This window comes from Chenopodium quinoa, unplaced genomic scaffold, assembly GCF_001683475.1.
Source record: "Chenopodium quinoa cultivar QQ74 unplaced genomic scaffold, ASM168347v1, whole genome shotgun sequence".
In the NCBI taxonomy this organism is placed as follows: Eukaryota; Viridiplantae; Streptophyta; class Magnoliopsida; order Caryophyllales; family Amaranthaceae; genus Chenopodium; species Chenopodium quinoa.
Genome location: NW_018743850.1, coordinates 7,502,391 through 7,522,261, shown reverse-complemented (window position 1 = coordinate 7,522,261; position 19,871 = coordinate 7,502,391). Strand labels below are relative to the sequence as shown.

The 19,871-nt window shown below is 36.0% G+C and overlaps 4 protein-coding genes across 5 annotated transcripts; all 4 read left to right on the top strand.

Moving 5' to 3' along the window:
* Window positions 1-2,382: 2,382 nt before the first annotated feature.
* LOC110686208 (protein ACCELERATED CELL DEATH 6-like) lies at window positions 2,383-4,610 on the top strand. Its single transcript, XM_021862812.1, has 2 exons — window positions 2,383-3,455; window positions 4,074-4,610. Exons 1-2 carry the CDS (start codon window positions 3,035-3,037, stop codon window positions 4,520-4,522), a joined length of 870 nt encoding a protein of 289 aa, XP_021718504.1. The 5' UTR covers window positions 2,383-3,034; the 3' UTR covers window positions 4,523-4,610.
* A 1,640-nt stretch (window positions 4,611-6,250) lies between these two features.
* Window positions 6,251-10,480, top strand: LOC110686206 (protein ACCELERATED CELL DEATH 6-like). Of its 2 annotated transcripts, XM_021862811.1 has the most exons (4): window positions 6,251-7,158; window positions 7,297-7,368; window positions 7,896-8,449; window positions 9,715-10,480. In XM_021862811.1, the coding sequence occupies exons 1-4, from the start codon at window positions 6,603-6,605 to the stop codon at window positions 10,429-10,431; spliced, it is 1,899 nt and encodes a 632-aa protein (XP_021718503.1). In that variant the 5' UTR covers window positions 6,251-6,602; the 3' UTR covers window positions 10,432-10,480. The 2 variants fall into 2 exon arrangements, with proteins under 2 accessions (XP_021718503.1, XP_021718502.1); XM_021862810.1 differs by having other exon boundaries at window positions 6,251-7,368.
* A 4,830-nt stretch (window positions 10,481-15,310) lies between these two features.
* On the top strand, window positions 15,311-17,355 carry LOC110686205 (BES1/BZR1 homolog protein 2-like). Its single transcript, XM_021862809.1, has 2 exons — window positions 15,311-16,138; window positions 16,584-17,355. Exons 1-2 carry the CDS (start codon window positions 15,917-15,919, stop codon window positions 17,331-17,333), a joined length of 972 nt encoding a protein of 323 aa, XP_021718501.1. The 5' UTR covers window positions 15,311-15,916; the 3' UTR covers window positions 17,334-17,355.
* A 19-nt stretch (window positions 17,356-17,374) lies between these two features.
* On the top strand, window positions 17,375-19,559 carry LOC110686204 (anthocyanidin 3-O-glucosyltransferase 5-like). The gene is made up of 2 exons (XM_021862808.1): window positions 17,375-17,522; window positions 18,309-19,559. The coding sequence occupies exon 2, from the start codon at window positions 18,384-18,386 to the stop codon at window positions 19,398-19,400; it is 1,017 nt and encodes a 338-aa protein (XP_021718500.1). The 5' UTR covers window positions 17,375-17,522; window positions 18,309-18,383; the 3' UTR covers window positions 19,401-19,559.
* Window positions 19,560-19,871: the final 312 nt, after the last annotated feature.

Sequence of the window (19,871 nt, the reverse complement as noted above, 5' to 3'; positions counted from 1 at the left end):
TAGGGGGCAGGGGTGAGGTGGGCTGGTGGTCGTGTGGGTGGGTAGGGGAGGAGTAGGGGGGCAGGGTGGTGGGGTGGGCTGGTGGTGGTGGTGGGGGAGGTGGGTAGGGAGGGTAAGTCAGGGGGGTAGGGGGTGGGATGGTGGGTGGGGATCTAGGTTGTGGGGGCAGGGGGTGGTGGGTGGGGCTTTTTTTTCCCCTATTAAATTTTTCGACGGACTTTCCGGTACCGGAAAAACCACTTCCGACGAAAAAATTCTGTTGGAATTGTGTTTTTCGACAGAATTTCCGACGAAAATGGCCGTTTTTTCTACAAAGGGGTTTCCGACAACGTATTCCGACGGATTTTTAAGGTGTACCGACGAAATTTTTCCGTCGTAAATAAGGTGTTTTCTAGTAGTGAATGGCAACTCGTGAAAATCAAGGTTTTCATGTCAAATTCTAGAGTTTTCATGGTCGAATTTGACCTTATAAACCCAATTTCGACGTTTTTTTTTGTCAAATTAAGGTATGTTTCTCTTTTTTTTCTTCGAAATTTTGATTTTAATTAATTTGTTGAATTTTTTGATTTTTTTGAAATATATGGTGTTGGTGAAGTATGGATTTTTTGAATGTTTTTTTTTTGGTGTTTTCGGTGGTTGTTCGGGTGGTGAGGTGGGTTTCGGTGGTGGTGAGGTGGGTTTCGGTGTTCTTTTGGGTGGTTTCGGTGAGGTGGGTTTCGGTGTGGGGAGGTGGATTAAGGTGGTAGGTGGGGAGGTGGGTTTCGGTGAGGTAGGTGGGTGGGTCTGGTGAGGTGGTGGAGGGGCTGGGCGATGGGGGCAGTGGGTTAAGGTGGTAGGTGGGGTTGTGGGTTTCAGTGAGGTGGGCTGGGCGATGGGGGCAGGTGGTTGGGTTGGTTGTGGGTTAAGGTGGTAGGTGGGGAGGTGTGTCAGGTGAGGTGGGGAGGTGGGTGGGTCTAGTGAGGTGGGTTAAGGTGGTAGGGGGCTGGTGGGGAGGTGGCGTTTTTTTTATTTTTTTTTATTGAAATTTCCGACGAAAATTTCCGTCGGAATATACCGTTTTCGACGGAAATTTCCATCGGAATATTCCCCTTCCGACGGAATTTTCCGTCGGATTCCACTTCAGCTCCAACGGAAAATTCCGTCGGAACTTTGCGACGGAATTTCGGTTAAAGACAAAACCAGCTTCGACAGAATGTATTCCGTCGGAAAAGTGGCTTCCGACGGAATTTCCCTCGGAAAACGTCGAATTTCCGACAAGGGCTGTTCCGAGAGACAGTTTCCGACGGAATTCCGTCGGAAGGCCGTTTTCCGACGGATTTTCCCCTGTTTCCGACGAAATAGGTCCGTCGGAATTCAGCTGTTTTCTTGTAGTGCGTGTTAATTGATTCCCAATTCCCAATTTTAATTTATTAATTTATAATTCTTCATTGTTAGGGTTGGTTTATTATCAATAAACAATTAGAAATAGTGTTATTGAATGTGATTAGGTTTGCAATGAGAATTGATTTAATTGATTTTAGAACCCAAACAAAAAGTAAGAGCCTTTATGCATGACAGCATGAAGATAGCTAATTGTTCTTGCTAGGATTTATAGAAAGTCGTTCTTAATGTCTTTAATATGTATGATTTCATGAGAATATGTATGATTGCATGTTAGGGAAGCCGCTTGTTGATCGAAAGAAACTCTTGGTATTGTTATAGAGAGTAGAATATTTATTAATTTAATTAAGGGAAGAGGGATTGTTTTAATGCATTGATTCGTATAAGTGGGGATACATATTCCTACATTTCTACAGTTCTTGGTTTATTCTGATTATTTCGTTGGTAGAATTTAGTTTAATATAATTTATATATTTGTTGGCTACTTGCTTATCTTTAATTCAAGCCAATTTAATTAGTTTAAATCGAATAGTCTCTTAGAATTCGACCCTTGATTACCGGACTACATAATTAGTATGTAAGTTTTATTAGATATTATTTTTTGTTAGGTGCGTGACACGCCTATCAATAAGCAATGTGAATGCAAGATATACTAGCTGGATTTCACCCCTATTTTCTTGTAATTATATTAAGTAGCAAGATATTATAAATTAATTAAACTTGGATTAAATTAGGATATGCATAAAAAGAAGTGGCCATATGTTATGTAATAAAGTTGAATTCATCTTATTTTGACTTATATTACGCAGAACAAATTAAAGTAATATAATCTCTTATAATTTAAATTGAAGTAAGTTCTAATAAATTTATATTTTGAATCACAATAAATTAAATAATATGCTTGTCAAAAAAAAAATGATTTCAAACAAAATATTTTAGCAAAAATAAAAGCTAATGAAATTAATTCTGAAAATAAGTTATGACAATTTATAAATTTCATAGAGTATAAGTTAAAATCAAAATATTAGAACAAAACAAGATGAATCAATCAGGGCGATTCATTAGATGCAACGTATGTAATTGCACAAAAAAAAAAATTATTGACATTAAAGATTAAACCAAGCCTTTATTTTTATTTTTTTGGTAAGGAGGATAATCCTGACTACACCTTAATCTTTACGGTTTTTTTGTTCCAATATTTACGGGTCAGACACTTGAAAGTAGAGGGAGGATAAGGGTATCTTCAATCCCTACCTCAAATACCCTCAGTTGATAGGATTCAAATCTCAGACCTCTTGGAACTGAGATAAAAAAATTAAATAAATTAAAAAAAAAAAAAAAAAAAATCCCGACTATATAAGAACCAAATACAGATGAACCGTGTATCCGTGTAGCGGTTAAGTCGTAAAACAAACTAAGTCGTCCACTGTCATAGTAACAAATCAAAGAAAAATTTTAGGAACCGACTATGGTTTGAAACTTCGAATATTATTAGGATGTTTCATTTAATTTGCTGCTGAAATTACGCGTACATTTCTGCCTTCTACCTTATATAAATAGGGACACGTTATGCGCCGTATTTTTAAGAAATCAAACTAGTAATTAACCACATTTCTTAGCTGCCTTTGTCAACCCCAATCATCCTTATAACACAATGACAGAAAAACAATTAGAGAATGTAAAAGAGAAAATTATGAAAGAGATGAACATTCCCTCCAACACAACGCCTCTTCAAGGTCATGATCGCAATCGAGCAGTGGTGTTCGAAATCATGAACACGGCCGCTAGAAGCAACCTTATCCCACGGGTCATGAACACCAACATCTTGGTCTACATGATGAATGCTGATATGTTGCTGAATTCACTAGCCAACAATTCTCAACTTCTTGCCAATGCCGCTGCTGCGAGGCGTGCGCCTAACACTAGGGCCGCCAGTCCTTCACCACTTTACCTTGCTGTTCTTGACAACAACTTGGACTTGGTCAAGCGCATGCTTAACGAGCCTAATAACGCTCTGGTTGATCTAATGGAAGCCAATTCAATTGTACGTGCTGCTATTAAAAAGCAGAATCAAGGTAAATTAGTTACTCCCTGCGTCCCTAGCCTTTTTTTACAGGTGAGGTGCACGAGGAGCCCCCTCCTATCACAAGGGGGGATGAGGTTCGAACCCTTGTCACACGGGTCTCCTTGTTTCAATGTTAAAGTTATGTATGACTTTTAAATCTTATTCGTCTCTATTAAAATTTTCGTCAAGTCTCTACATTAAAATTAAACGTAAGACATCTATCTACCAAATTATGTCCTCAACGTTTTATCGATTAAATGAAAATTTTACAGTACTCTTTTAAAATATGACTACCATAATGTTTTAATGATTATATAATTTATAATTGACATATTTTTTCCAAGTAATTAAATATATTACTTTAGTAATGGTATTAGATAATATTATCAACATTTTTTTGATTTATCAAATTTTTAGTTTCATTTATGTAATTTTTATTCTTATTTTATAGTTTCTCAAAAGATATTTATTTTATGTTGGATTAAAATGTTCAAAATTTATATTTACATTGTAGATATTATAAGACTAATTGTGGCCATTAACGTGAAAAATTGAACCGATTATATTATATATCATTAAAATAATATGGTAGTCATTTTTCAAATAATCAATGTTTAAATTCCTACAGAAATGCTAGAAACTATACTCGAGGATCAACCCGATCTAATCTACAACACCGATGAAGAAGGATTAACTCCACTTTCTTATGCTGCAAATAATGGCTTCACTGGCATGGTTCGCTACATCCTCGAAAAGTTTCCTACAACAAGAAGAATTCGCAACAACGATAAATCTTACCCGATACACAAGGCATGTCTAGGAGGCCATGTTCAGGTCTTAAAAGAGTTTTACTCTTTATTTCCAAAGTCGTTGCTCGAAGATGTTCATCATGGGCGAACAGTGCTGCACGTAGCCGCTAAAGAGCGCAGCAACAAGCTGAAAGATGTAGTCGTGTACTTGTTGAGCCTAAAAGAGGGTAAAGAGCTCCTTAAGAAGAAAGATGAAAATGGTCGTATACCCTTGGATTTAGCTACTAATCTTGAGGTAGTGGATTTAATCAAAAGAAACATGTGTTAATATTAGACGAAAATAAATTAGCTTGTGAATGTTGTTGTGTTGCTGTTAAATAGTGCTTGTTTGGAAATAAAAAATAAAAATAAATAAATAAAAAAAAGCTAGTATTCTACAATTTATATGATAGATATAAACGTACATGTAATTTGATTTGAGAAATTACTATATACAGTGTAATAATAAAAATAGATGATACCAAAAATTAATTTTTTTTTTATATACTACTTATTATATTTAAGAAAATAGATTTGGTTATCATAACAATTATGTGTGTACTCTGTATCCTTTTATTAATTTTATAGAGAATTGATTGTTGTTTTCCTTAGCTTGTAATGGCATAATGGTATTGTGTATTTCAGTATTTGTAATCTTTTTCTTTAATATTCAAGGTTGTATTCAAGCTTGTAATTTTATCACACTAATTCTTGTTTGTGATCGGTCACATGGTATATAGTGGCTACATTTATTTATAAGAATATTTATTCATTCATACAAGTAACCTCATATGTTATTTAAAAAAGTACTCCATAAAGGAGTTTATAATTCAGACTTCCTTCTGGGTTTTTTTCCGGAAAATTCAACCGCTTTCCACGCGCTAGATATGTAACCTTTGAAGAGTAGCTAGGTTGAGGTGCTAGATCAATTTCAAATTTAAATCTCATACAGTACCAAACAACTACCAAAATCACAACTTTATACAAAAATCACATATTTCGTATTTTGGTACAAATTAAATTAGATACTATCATACTAAAACCACATATTTTGATATGGAGTACAAAAATGTGCTTATAAAGCAGCCATAGGAAAGTGCTACAGTCAAACTTCACCAACCTTTGGATACCACATATTGACATGCTCCGATCCGTATGTCGGCTTGCATCCTTTTGGAACTAAGGACTAGCCAGAATAGCCAATGAGAAGCAAGCTGGCCTTATCAACAAATCTGAAAACTGGTCAACCAAAATTAATACGTAGTAATAGTAATAATATAAACATTAGCATGCAAATAGCATTTTGCTGCTTCTATTCAAATGATCACTTAAAATCAAGTACTGTATTAAGATTACGACCAACAATAATGACCGAAGTTATTCTAAGATTTGGTTGCTATCTAGCTAGAATTGTCTAGAACCGTGGATTATTAAATTAGTTTATTACTCGTACTATTGTGCATTGCTTTCTTAATTGTTGTTATATGTTTGATATGTTAACCTTTATACAAAAGTTAGTTTCTTAAAATGAGAAGGATAAATGTACAAAAACTTTCACTGAATATGCACATTTTTTTTCTACTAAATGTGAAGAAAAAAAAAATGAGTTGAACATGATATTACTTACTTATATGTACGAGTAGTTAAGTTGACTAAAAAGTTTGTTATGCATAATCAAATGTAATAAAAGTATTATTTAAAGGAAACAAAAGAAGTACTACGTAAACCTTAAATTTATATTGTGATTTATTTGGTGACGTATTGAATATATAGATGTATAATTTTCTTTGTAGTTTAGAAATCTTGACTTTACACTTTATAATGTACAACTTTGATTATTAGCATATACATTTTCCAGTTAATTTTGTTGATAGATTTCTTCTAGTCATGTTTGTCAGTATATAATTTCAACTACAAATATTTTTTAAATTAGTTGACACATTTTTATTTGTCAATACTTACAAGTTGCAACAAACTAATAAGCTTAGTTTAAGAAAAATAAAGAAGAATTGTTGTTACAAATTTAATTTAAGATTGTACCAATTGAACTATTACCCTTAAAAAAAACGAGGGGTATAACAAGCTACACTGCCTACATATACATCAATACATGATACATCTTATGAGTTTCATTCCATCCTCAATTATTACATAACAAGGTCTTTTTATATTAAAATGGCACCCACCAAACTTTATTGTCGGCTTTACATTTTTTACTCTAAGAAACCAACAACGAATTGAACCGTCCCCCCGCTTAAAAGGACACAACTATCCAATAATACACTAACTACTGTAACTAGTACTTGGTATTATATTAGCTCAAGTGCTCTACCCTTCATTCTACCACTAGAGCTCAGCTCACCCCACTCATGGATGCTCAATTACAACCCCGACAAATTCATCCCACCAATGATCACTACCACCCACAAAGCCACCCAAGCCGTAGTAACAGCACTCCTGAAATCGGCTCATCGTCGCGGTCATCATCGAATTCACCTTCAGGAATCACCCGTACACTATCATCAGATTCGCAACCCGAGACGCCGATTAACCGTATTAATGCCCTTCACTACTCAATGCTCATCAATAACGACATCGTTGGCTTGCATAAAGAAATCGGCCACGACTGCAATTACTCGAGTCTAGTCTTAGAAGACAACAATGACACCATCCTTCATATAGCAGCAAGTCTTGGCCTAACAAACATAAATACAATCATACAACGAAGTCCGCAACTTCTTGACCTTCAAAACACTAAAGGTGATCTTCCTATCCATGTTGCTGCACGGTCGTGCCAGATTGAGGCTGCCAAGAGTCTACTGTTTCAAGTTAATCAAGCCGATTTGATTAAATGGTTGAAGAGACCAAACGAAGATGGCAATACTGCCCTACATATAGCATTAGAGAATCAACAAAAGGAATTGGGTAGGTATTTGTTTGCAAAATGCCCAAATACGTTCTATCAGTTGAATTTTCATGGGTTTTCTCCCCTTTATTTGGCTATCAAAGCCGAGTTTTGGGATCTTGTTAAATTCATGCTCAGTGAAGATTTTGTTACTTCAGAGTCTGAGGAGAAATTATCAGCAAGATCGGCAAAATCAGTTGTTCATGCTATTATTCTAGCAAAAAAGAAAGGTACAAATAAAAATACTCTCCTTTATAATGTTTTTTACTTTGTGTTTATAGGGTGATCCTTTTTTAGATTTTTAGGTAACATTTGATGTCTCACAAAGTCACAAGTCACGAGAAGTTGGTCTAATAAGAGGTGTCAATTCCAGTGACTAGATCGGGTTAAATTGGGTCTAGTCGGGTTGGGTCTAGTTTGAGTTTGAGTCATACTAATCATTGCTCCCATACAATTTGAAATTGAAATCCAGTCATGTTATATCATATGTCCAATTAGTCTTTGCCCTTATGAGTCATATCCTTTTTATAATTAGCTCAGATTGAAAGACTATTTGGTACTTTCAAGTATTTTACATCATGTGACGGCTATTGCAATTTTTGGGCATTAAAAATCAGAAATATTGATGAATTTTACCAATTTAAGCTATTAGGTATGATCGTTTAAGACTTTTAGCCAATAATAGTAACAGTGTTTCATGAAGTACGGAGTAAGTACCTTATTATTTGATTGGTATTTCAACTGAAAAATTGAGCAGATATCTTCGAAATGATGTTTCAAAATTACAACGAAATGGTCCTATATAAGACAGATGAACTAGGAAAAACACCATTGTCATACGCTGCCTATACAGGCTTCCTAGACGGGGTTAAGTGCATAATCAATGATAAGAATTCTCAAAACCAAGCCTACAATATCGACGAAAAAGGCTACTATCCAATCCATTGGGCTTGCAGCGGAGGCAATGTTGAAATAGTCAAGCTTTTTATATCCTGTTTGCACGATAACACGAGGTTTATGCTAACCAAAAATGGACGGAACATCCTTCATGAGGCTGCCGCGAATGGGAAAGCTAAGGTTGTCAAGTTTATCTTAGGACAGCCGGAGCTCGGGATGATGATCAACATGAAAGATGGAGAAGGCAACACTCCCTTGCATTTGGCTTCAAAGTGGAGACATCCTAAGGTGGTTTATCAATTTACTTGGGATGATAGGGTCAATTTATCTGCTCAGAATAAGGAGGGATGCACTGCCCTTGACATTGCTGAGGATATTGGACTAATCGGAGATCATATTCCTTCGTTTGAAGAGGTACGCATTATTGCATATAAGCATTAAATGTATTTTCTAAATTAATTAAATTTGATAACAGGTGACTATTTTGGACGCTAACCTTCTAATTGAATAAAATGAACATAGTCCAAGTTTCCTTGTTTCGTTTACACAGTGTAACGTTCATTATAATAATTGTTTTAAGTGTTGAACTAATGATTAAAATAAATCCGACTATATGAACCAAATCTTCCTTTACCAATTAATTTTTTTATTAGCGGGGTGCCAAGACACATTTCGAAAGTTCAATGGTCCCAATTCAAGTAATAATTAAATCTGTCTTGAACCTAGCTTTTAGAGTCTTCGTTTACTAGTCAATTATTTGTCTTTAGCTTACTCTTATGAATCTTATCTAATCAAATCATTACTTTAGCTAGTAAAAATTATTGAAAAGAAAGGCGGCACAAATTAAAGTTCAAGATTATGACATTACTAAATAGAGCATAACATGGTGATGCATGTGCTGTTGTTCACCCGTTAGTGATAAAGAAAGGTTTTGTTAGATTTTAATATTTTATAGCGCAAACACCTTCTAATTCTAGATTTTTATAATGAAAGTGTGACAATTAAAACAAAAAAATAATGCGCAGTTATTTAATTATTAGATTGTATTTGAGTAATCCACCTTTCAATGCAAGAATTATTTTATAATACAGTGATTGAACATTCATGCCTTCATGGGGCAATTAAAAGAATTTAAAGGATTAAATTATTTTGTGAGTAGTAGAAAAGTTAAAATTTTGCTGTAAAAAGATTATTTACTTACTTATTCTTTTGAATGAGTATATGTTTATGTCACTGTAAATTAACTAAATTGGGTGAGCCCAATCGGACCCAAGGCTATATATGTTTAAAAATAAAGTTGAACATATTATATTGAGTTATGTAATTTCGAATATTAAATACGATCTAATTTAATTTTTAAATATCCAAAATTTTAGATCAGAAAAAAGCAATCTGACTCTAATACAAAAATATCCGAAATTTTCAAATATTCGAGTTTACGGATTGTATCACATAATCTTTCAGAATAAATATAATCTACATTTGGATTTGATTTTTGGATCGAGTCAAATGGATCAAATACACGGAGTATGTACACAACCTTATTAACATGATCTCATATTCTTATTCTTGTCTAGTTCTTTCCTTTAGTTTTCCATAGTCTTTTTCTTCCCATAGTAAGTGCATGTACCTATGTTATTTATTCTTATAATATTTTCTTCCACTTTACAATTTTGCAGCGGTTGACTTGGTTATCCTTGAGAAATGCCGGTGTTCCAAGAGCCCCACAACTACACAATGTAAACATAAACATAGTAGGGCAAGACATGACTAGGAATAACTCTTTTGGTACCCAAACCGCCTACATGTTACTTGACCCAAAAGGAAACCCAATAAGGAACCATCCCTTAAGGAAACGTAAACACAAGTACAAGGAAAGAATCAACACACTTCTATTGGTAGCTACCCTAGTAGCCACCGTGACCTTCGCCTCCGGCTTCACCGTCCCAGGTGGTTTTAACAACAACAATCCCAAGGTAGGTATGGCTACCCTTGCCCACAAGTGTGCCTTCCAAGTTTTTGTGATAACCAACACCATCGCGATGTATACCTCCATCCTCACTATGGTCACCCTCATTTGGGCCCAGCTCGATGAACTTAGGCTCGTCTTGCTATCACTCGACTTTGCGGTACCCTTGCTTGGGACTTCCCTAGCCATGATGTCGGTGGCGTTCATGGCGGGTTTGTATGTGGTGTTGTATAATGTAGTTTTTTGGCTAGGCCTTGTGGTATTAGTCATGGGAGGGATGTTCTTAGGGGCATTATTAGTTTTCTTTATTCCTCTCTATTCGCCAAGATCTTGTATTAGGAATAAGATATTGCGTAATGTTTTTCATGTTCCCTTCGCCCTCATGTTGTTAGCTTGTGAGAAGGATAAGAGTGGAAAACATTATTGATTTTCTCTGTATATATTTAAGAGATGTAAATTAAAGTATTGTTAATTAATGTTCTCTAGTTAGTACGAACTTACAATAAAAACTCATTGGGTTCTTAGTTCTTACAATAACAATTGGAAAAGAAACTGTGGGCCCGATCTTAATATGGGCTCTTAGCCACTTAATAATGTACTGTTAAGATTAATGTCAATTTGGGCCATCTAGTGATCTATAAGGTAATGAGGTTCAATAACCCATCAATGCATCTTCTTCGCAACTTTGTCAACGTGAGTCATAGAGCCGTGAACAACGATTCATTGTATCATGAGATTCATGACTCATGTATCCCATCAATCTCTCAGGGGTGTTTGGTTAGTAGAATTTAGGTATGACGTATTGACGTATGAGTTCGAAAGGAACATATAAAAATAAAGAAATATTATATATATAACAAAGGTAAGATCTTATTCTCTTCACCTTAAATTAATAGTATTCAGTAAAATTATGTTCAGTTCAGTTCAGTAAAAGAAAATTAATCAGTTAACATCAGTAACTTTAAAGAACAAATATAATAGACAAACAATAACAATAATTTTAGTTTAATAAAAACAATTTTAGTTCAACAAAAATAAGGTGAAAATAACATAGCCTAACTAAAAATAAAGCGATCTTTTAACAACGACAAAATATCTAAGAAACGAAAGCAACATATATAAATGTATTTAATTAAATAAATTAATTTGTAAGTATAGAGTATTTGTGCAAAATGAATCCACGTGCGTGGAATATTTGGCAATAGCAATAGGTAGTAACTTGGCAAGTTCTGGACAACGCAAAATAAGCCAAGTGTCCGGTCGGCGGTCCCCTAATGACCCACCCATCTTAGTTGTGAACCTGTTACCGCACGTGCCTCTCCATGACTACTTGGCCATTTGTGGTCAGCTCTTCACGATTGACACTCACGTTTACCCGCATTCTTTATAGCTCCGTTTCCATTCACATACCCACTTACATACATACAGATACTCCGTTTTTTGTTTTTTGGAAATCCACCCACTCAAATACGAAATGCTTCCGTCATTTTATGAACCTTACAAAGTTGATTCATATCCGATTATTTACCTAAATATTACAGTACTTTTAATTTTAGAAAAAATTGCCTAGAATAATCCTATCTTTACCTCACCCGCCCATAATAATCCCACCTTTCGATTATTTTTTAATAATACAACCTTTGATATCAATCCGCTCAAAATGGTCCCAACCTGTCATGTAACTTGTTATAACAAGTAACTTGACACGTATCGGCCTGTGATTTGTCAAAAAAATAAAAATAAAATAAAATAATTTTTAAAAAAAAGTTAAATAGTTTTTTAAAGAAAAAATAAATAAAATTAATTATTTAAAAACCACCAGCAGCCCAAGCCTTCCCGCCGCCCCTGACACCCCTGCCCTGTGGCTCCGGCCACCCGGACCCCCAACCCCAGCGCCAGCACCGGCTCCGACGGCGCGCCTGAACCCTTTACCAGAACTACCGACCCGCCTCCCTCCCTCGTGAAACCAGGCAACGTTTAAAATACGCTTGTATAGACACCTGATTGTGTCTCCCCAAAAACCAAACCCATTGATGAGTACATTTTACGTCTTTAATTAACGAGTTCGGTGAAGAGTTGAACAATCTCGTGAAATCTCCTTAAGCCTTGACCACCCCCCTAACCTTTCCTACAATATTTTAAACCAAAATAATTCATTTCGTGTCTTTTAACCCAAAATCATTCATTTCATGTCCTTTAACCCGAAATTATCCATTTCGTGTCTTTTGACCCAAAATCATTCGTTTTGTGTCCAAGTCATAAAAACGTCCAAACTAGCTTAGATTATTTTGGTCTATAATCCCGGTCCAATTATTGTTTAGATGAATAGGGAGTTTTCCAACGATATATTATAAGCCCAAATTCGACTTAAAACGAATAAATTATGGTCAAAATACTAAATCGAGCCCAAACCGAACCTAGGTCCACCTTACCTACGACCCAATGATCATATGAGGGTCTAAATATCTCATTTTTAATCTTAAACCAATTAGGAATTTTTAGGACTCTTTTAAAAATCTCTAGAAGGTTCTAATCTATCCTCCCCGAAAAGTTAAAGATCAAAGAGTTCGAGATTGAATAAAACTTCTCATATGATAATCCTCATCCTGTTCGAATGCAAAGACGTTCGGATATATTTCACGATCATATTTTCATTAGAAATCAAATTCCGTACATATTAGATTATCCTTTAAAACCAGTGCACAACGCCAGGACCTACACACAACGATGGTCCCAACGCGATGCGGCGCGTCAGAGTCAGTTTTACTTCCATTCAAATTCTGATCTTTTTTTTTATCGTCCAGACTCTTTTTTTCCCTAAAAATAGAGGTCGTTTTCCATGTTTTCAAATCAGCTAGAACCATCAATCATAAGCTATAACCAACTTGCTCCAATCATCATCAATTCTTATTGATCATCAATCATCCCATGTTCTTAGCCCAAACACATCCTTGATACTCTCCCAAATTAGTCACAATACCTCATTCACGAGTTTCGAATACTCTAAGCCATCCTCAACGTTGCCTTCGACCTCGACGTGAAAGGTTGATAATTTTGAGGGTTTGGTCCCAAATCTATATTTCAATTCATATTTGATTTATTTACTTTATTGATTTAACTTTCTTGAAGTTTACTAACGCGTGTATTGTTTTAATAGCAAGAAAGTCGAGGCATCAAAGTGAGTAATTCAATTACCTTTTTACTACTCTTTGATTTTGGAGTAGAAATCATGCTTACAATGTTATTTTAATTTATAGTATCATGATTAGGATGTTATTATGATTTCTAGCATCATGTTTAGGTTAACGCTTTGATTTTGTTATTAGAGTGACATACTAGGATTTGTTATCAATCCGTTTAGTATCATGCCTAGAATCTTATGGCTAGCGATGCTTTGATGATGTTCATATGATGATGATTGTTATATTAATCATATCTTGCTTAATTATTCATGATTTATTGCCATTACTTGATCACGCCCTTTCTTGCAAGTTTAAAGGGAATTTGTACTTGAAATCACGCCTAATAAGATAATTAATAATTTGAATTTAGGCTTAATATGATTTTAATTCAAGTGATCACCAATATTAGATTTGATTGTGCATTAATAATCAACCAACATAGATTAAACAGGTTTAGGGTTAATTTGATGTATGTATGTTGATCAAAAAGCGCGCATGAATAACATAATAATTAAGTAAAGGCCTATTTAGGGCGGGTTCAATCTCTTTAAGGTTGGATTCGTACCATCATCACCGAACATCTAGTTGTGGTTTCGGACCACTATGGAGTTAGCGATCTCTGTGATCGTGAATGGGGTATAACCTTCACACCCGTGAACGATTTACAAGTTCCTAAAACTTGTTGGCTACTCTTTTTCTCTAGCTTATTTTCCTTAGAACGCCGCGATGCCTAAAAGCATGAACCATAATAGGGCGGAGTTGAAAAATTCCCTACAGTCGGCGAGCCATAAAATCATCTCGCCACCCTCAAAAACCCCAGCTCTGTCCTATCCCGGCCCCCTCCCCTTCCCGGTCCCAATTCCGGCACCTCTCCCCTTCCCGATTCCGGTCTCCCTCCCCTTTCCCCGACGCGAGTTAGGCCTCCTTCACATTCCCCACCACGATTTCGGCCTCTGTCACTCTCCCTTGCCTTGATTTCGCCCACCCAGACCATCCACAATACCGACGACGACGCGAGCTCCTGATGGTTGCTGCAATTCGGCGATCGAGTATTATGGTGGCTGGGGCTAGTGGAGGGGGTGGCTGGCTTATTGCTTTTTTATTTTATTTTTTTTATTTAAAGTTTTAGACAAATTGTATGGTGACACGTGTACGTTGAATCCAATTTTATTTTATTTTATTTTATTTTATTTTTTTGTTAACAAGTAACCGGTCACTTGGCACCATTTGGAGCAGATTGGGTATGCAGGTCGGATTATTTAAAAACAATTGAAAGGTGGGATTATTTTGGACGAATGAGGCAAAATGTAGGATTATTCTAGGCAATTTTACCTTAATTTTAAGACTCACAAATGTCATTTATTATTGTCTTAACTTATTTGTTATATTTCCCTATTTTGAAAATTAGATCTCGTTATTATAAATAAACACATTAAAAATAAAATACAATTGAGGGGGTCTAATGATGAAATTGATATCTCATCCTATCTTTATCCATTGTTGTTCTTCCCCCACTTCACCTTGGTCACTCTCCATCTTTCTCCATGACCCCACTTGTACTGTTTGTCCAATCAGAAGGTTTCCTCAAAAGTATTATCAGGGATCGGATCTACTATTACTTTTCTTTCTAACCTTCATGCATCATTCATCCGTCAAAACCATACTTTTTCCAACGAAATTTTGGAATTTTTATTTGGTTAAACTTAAATATTTTATTTCCCGAGAGCATACATACACACAAATACATGATTAATATATATTTGTTTTTAGAAGTAAAAAGAGTTTATTACTACAATCTCAATATTATACTCCGTATAATGTTTAGAAGTATAGAAGTCATGCATAGATGATATACAAAAAGATACATTATCACTTTGCTAATTTACATTCTCATAATTATGGAGATATTTATTAGTCACTATTTCAGTTACCCATAGTGTTTTATTTGCAAATCAATAGTAATATCAATTTGCTATAATTATGGAGTATTAGAGATGAATATGTTCCATCTTGAGAGATCACTCCATGTAAGCATTATTATTTTCAAACGAGCTAACCATCTACCATATACATGTTGTATTTGTAAGTTTTTTTTTTGCGACTTAAATATTTTGATCATTTCTTGTGTCTTCTTTTTCAATTGATCCGAATACTTTATCCATTAGATGTTGCTTAACTTTTATCAATCTTAACTTAAATAGCAAATACTCTTATTCTATATTTGTAATTAAAACAATATCATTTCTCCGTACATAATTAAAGAAAAAATAAAAACATTATAATAACCCAACCCCATGAATTGGGGGCAAAAAAAGCGAATCTTTGATATTTAACCACGGACCACGAGTCACACAGTATGATTTCAAGTAACAATATTATAAAATTCACAAAAAGTAATCATTCCATATTTCCAACAATAATAAAATTAATAAATATTCACCAAAAATAAATAAAATTAATAAATTCCGAAAATAAAAAACGCAAAAAAGAAGAAGAGGCAATCTCCTCGTGAGCAGGCTGTCACGGTTGCCTAACTGCCTCAACCTTATACTACAATCCAAATCAATTTTCTCTCTCCTCCTCCATTTCATCTTCTTCTTCTTCACTCCCACAATCCACACGCTTCTAGAGAGAGAAACCCAGATCAAATCTAGAGAGAGAAACTCCAACAACAAGATTGCGAAACAACGGGAGCTTGGCGGCGGCGCCAACGGCGAGGAGAGAGAAAATATGGGCGGAGGAGCGTCCGAAAGACTACCCACTTGGAAGGAGAGAGAAAATAATAAGAAGAGAGAAAGAAGAAGACGAGCTATTGCTGCTAAGATCTTTACTGGTCTTCGTGCTCAAGGGAATTATAAGTTGCCTAAACATTGTAATAATAATGAGGTTTTGAAAGCTCTTTGTAGAGAAGCTGGTTGGATTGTTGAAGAAGATGGTACTACTTATCGCAAGGTCAAATCTCTTTTTGTTTTTTAGATCTGATTTTGATTTTGGTTGGTGTTTGATTGATTTTTGGTTGTTTTTTTGATTGATTTTGATGGGGGGATGTTGAATCGTGGTGATTTTAAGAACCCTAAGTTGGGATTAATTTGTTGCTTGATTTGATTTGGATAGATTTGGGGTTTTTGTTGTTTTTGCTTTGAAGTTGACGAAATGCCCAGATTTGTGCTTTTTTGTTAGATTCAGATCTTTTTACCTTTGACCCAGATTTTTTTAATGAATTTGGTATGAAGAATTAGATTTTTAATTCTTGATTCAATGTTTTCTGGGTATTGTTTGATTCAATGTTCGGTTGTGGCATTTTGTGAAACGAATGAATGTGGCAAAATAATGTGATTTTGATGAAGCTAGTATTGTGCTGCAGTTACTATGTGTGCTAATGTAATTGCAATTACAGGGATGCAACCCACCACCAATGGATATGGCGGGGACATCGGCGAATATTAGTGCGTGTTCTTCCCTTCAGCAGAGTCCACAATCATCAGCATACCCTAGTCCCATACCTTCATATCATGCCAGTCCTACATCTTCTTCATTCCCAAGCCCTTCACGATATGATTCAAATCCGTCGAATTATTTGCTACCTTTCCTTCGTAATTTGGCATCTATTCCTAAAAATCTCCCGCCCATTCGGATATCAAACAGTGCCCCTGTAACTCCTCCGTTGTCTTCCCCGACTTCTAGGGGCTCAAAGCGTAAAGCTGAGTTTGAGTCCTTGTCGAATTCAAATGGCTCTGGCTCTCAACAATCTGCTGCTCGTAACTCATTTTTTGCTGTGTCAGCCCCATCTAGCCCTACACGGCGCAACAACACCACCCCACCTACTATACCAGAATGTGACGAGTCTGATGCCTCGACTGTTGATTCTGGTAGATGGGTGAGCTTTCAAACAGGGCCATCCTTAGGTACTCCATCTTCTCCTACATTTAACCTTGTGAAACAAGCTGTTGCACAGAGAAGTTCGATGCAGGGGATACTCAATGGGACTATGGCCCTCGGATGGGGAGGTGCTATGGAGAGAGGACGTGGCCCGGAATTTGAGTTTGGAAATGGTGCTGCTGTTATGGCTTGGGAAGGAGAGAGAATACATGAAGTGAGCACGGATGATTTGGAGCTCACGCTTGGTAGTGCCAAGGCCAAATGCTGAAGGTACTCCTGCAATTCTCATGTCTGCCTCTGCCAATCGAATGGAAGCTGCTGGTACTTTCTGAAATTGGCATCTCCAGTAAAAACTCAACTGTACAGGTTTCCTATAGAATGGGAGCCATTTCGGAGGCCTGAAATCGCTATATCATGGTAGAGCAGCAGACTTTGGATGAGATTATTTGAAAGCTGGGTAAGCATTTTTATGATTTATTATAACATGAAACAGAACCTCTGGCAAGTTGGAAAGGCAGGCCATGTCAATGTTGCGACCCCTGTGTTTGTTTTTCGAGTTTTCTTGAGCATAAATGGTTGTTAATATCAGGTTTTATTTGTGAGTTGTGACTTTCGAGTGTTGAACTAGGTTCGCTTTAGAGGCTTAGAAATGTAGAACTTTTAATTTATGTTACATGTCCGAGAGTAATTCAGACACAATATAGTGGTGACTAGTGTAGTAATTCTAAGCAGCCCCCTGGAAATTAAACTGTATTATTTTCTTTGAAATAGCAGCATCCAATTTCGGTGATGATGAATTATTCATTTAAATGTTAAAAATTGCTTCTTGAATGATTATTGCAATGTTACAGAGCTTTGATTGCTGTATCTTAAGCTATATGCCTATATTCATGCTTTGGGGAACTCAATTAATGATAATCTTGAATTATCGACCATTGCTGCCAGTATAATCAGATGTATAGGATTTGCTGTAGAATTCGATTCATCTGTGTTTTTCTCATTGATAGCTCTTTCGTTAAATTTGATTAACCTGCTGATTTCTCATTTCATTACTACTGATTGACAAATCCTGAAATATTTTGCTGCCCTTTGTTTTATTAAAAGGAAAAATTGGTAAAAATAATCCCAACTTATACGTATTTGCTTTAAATAATCCCAATTTCGGATTATTTTTAAATAATCCCAATTTTGGGGTGTATTCGCTTTCTTTGGTCCCTAACCGGTTACTAACCTATTATAACAGGTTATTGGAACATGTGGCATCATGTGATTTGTTATTAGTACCGAGGCAATAGAGGCAATCGCGCAGGAGTTCAACATGTTGAAGTATGTGTTCATTGCTACTAATGCGAGGTGCTTGTCCCACAATTTTTATCTTCCGTATGTGAAGAAAGAGGCGAACCGGGATGAACTAATTTATGCTCCTGAGAGTGAACCGATCATGGATGATGATCTATTTAAATTCATCTTTTCCCTCCACGACCAGACCATCAAGGAATTAGTCCGTATAGCATCCCACATGGCAGCCGCCGATGGCATTTTGGTGAACACGTGGGAGGATCTCGAGGCCAAGACACTTAATTCATTCAAGGAAGAAAGGTTCATGAAGCATATTTCTAGAACCCCAGTTCATTCGATAGGACCGTTGGTTCGAGCAGGTGAACCAACAGGTTCAAAACCCGAGTTAATGAACTGGCTAGACCGTCAACCAAAAGAGTCCGTGGTTTATGTTTCATTTGGGAGTGGTGGAACGTTATCAGCACAACAGACTGTTGAATTAGCCTGGGGTTTGGATTTGAGCGAGCAGCGATTCATTTGGGTGGTTCGGCCTCCTACAGAAAATGATAGCTGCGGTTCTCTGTTCAAGTCCGAACATAGTGGTGAGGACACTCTTTTCAAGTACCTACCAGATGGGTTTTTGGATCGAACTCGCGATGTGGGTTTTGTGGTGCCAATGTGGGCACCACAAGAGGAGATCCTGACCCATGGATCAATAGGTGCATTTCTTAGTCATTGTGGGTGGAACTCGTCACAAGAGAGTATTGTGAATGGGGTGCCTATAATCACTTGGCCTTTGTATGCGGAGCAGCATTTGAATGCTGTTTTGCTGACAAGAGAAATTGGGATTGCGGTCGGACCTCAGGTGGATCCTAGCAAGGAGCTGGTGAAAAGATATGAGATTGCGAAAATGGTGCGAAGGGTGATGGTGGACGAAGAAGGGATAGGCATAAGAACAAGGGTTCATGAGTTTAAAGCAAGTGCAAAAGAGGCCTTAAGTGAGGGTGGTACTTCCTACATTGCACTGTCCAAGATAGTTGAAAAATTTGTGATATAAAAACTTTGCTATGAGAATGTGATGTTAAGTGTAGTACTGAGTACTTAAGAAGGCTATATAACTTATATTGTGTCTATTATCGATCTATTATCGATTAATTGAGGCACCAAAATAATAATATAGAATGGGAAGTACAAAAATTTTAGCTTTTCGTATCAAGATAGGGTAATATAGTATGAATTGCAACCATTAAACAACTAACTAATAATATTAATCTGAATGTAGAATTATTTACTATAACATGTCGATTGCCGTTTACTCGTTTATATTACGTATCCATTATTGTTTAAATTAAGTTTTGTTTGGATTTTCTTCATATATGCACATACCTATATTATACATAGCAAATGTAATATTAACATAAGTTTTCTATAATGTATGTATTTTTGGCCCGTTCAATACTTTTATCCTGAATTCGCCCATTGACTCTAATTGTTAGGGTATTGTTTACAAATTGTTGGAATATTGTTT

What these genes read in the sequence shown, in the direction of transcription:
- LOC110686204 (XM_021862808.1), top strand. Translation starts at nt 18,384, where the DNA reads ATGTTGAAGTATGTGTTCATTGCTACTAATGCGAGGTGCTTGTCCCAC.
- LOC110686208 (XM_021862812.1), top strand. Translation starts at nt 3,035, where the DNA reads ATGACAGAAAAACAATTAGAGAATGTAAAAGAGAAAATTATGAAAGAG. An exon ending in TATTAAAAAGCAGAATCAAG is followed by an intron (nt 3,456 to 4,073) that starts GTAAATTAGTTA and finishes AAATTCCTACAG; the next exon opens with AAATGCTAGAAACTATACTC.
- LOC110686206 (XM_021862810.1), top strand. Translation starts at nt 6,603, where the DNA reads ATGGATGCTCAATTACAACCCCGACAAATTCATCCCACCAATGATCAC. An exon ending in TATTCTAGCAAAAAAGAAAG is followed by an intron (nt 7,369 to 7,895) that starts GTACAAATAAAA and finishes AAAATTGAGCAG; the next exon opens with ATATCTTCGAAATGATGTTT. An exon ending in ATATTCCTTCGTTTGAAGAG is followed by an intron (nt 8,450 to 9,714) that starts GTACGCATTATT and finishes ACAATTTTGCAG; the next exon opens with CGGTTGACTTGGTTATCCTT.
- LOC110686205 (XM_021862809.1), top strand. Translation starts at nt 15,917, where the DNA reads ATGGGCGGAGGAGCGTCCGAAAGACTACCCACTTGGAAGGAGAGAGAA. An exon ending in ATGGTACTACTTATCGCAAG is followed by an intron (nt 16,139 to 16,583) that starts GTCAAATCTCTT and finishes TTGCAATTACAG; the next exon opens with GGATGCAACCCACCACCAAT.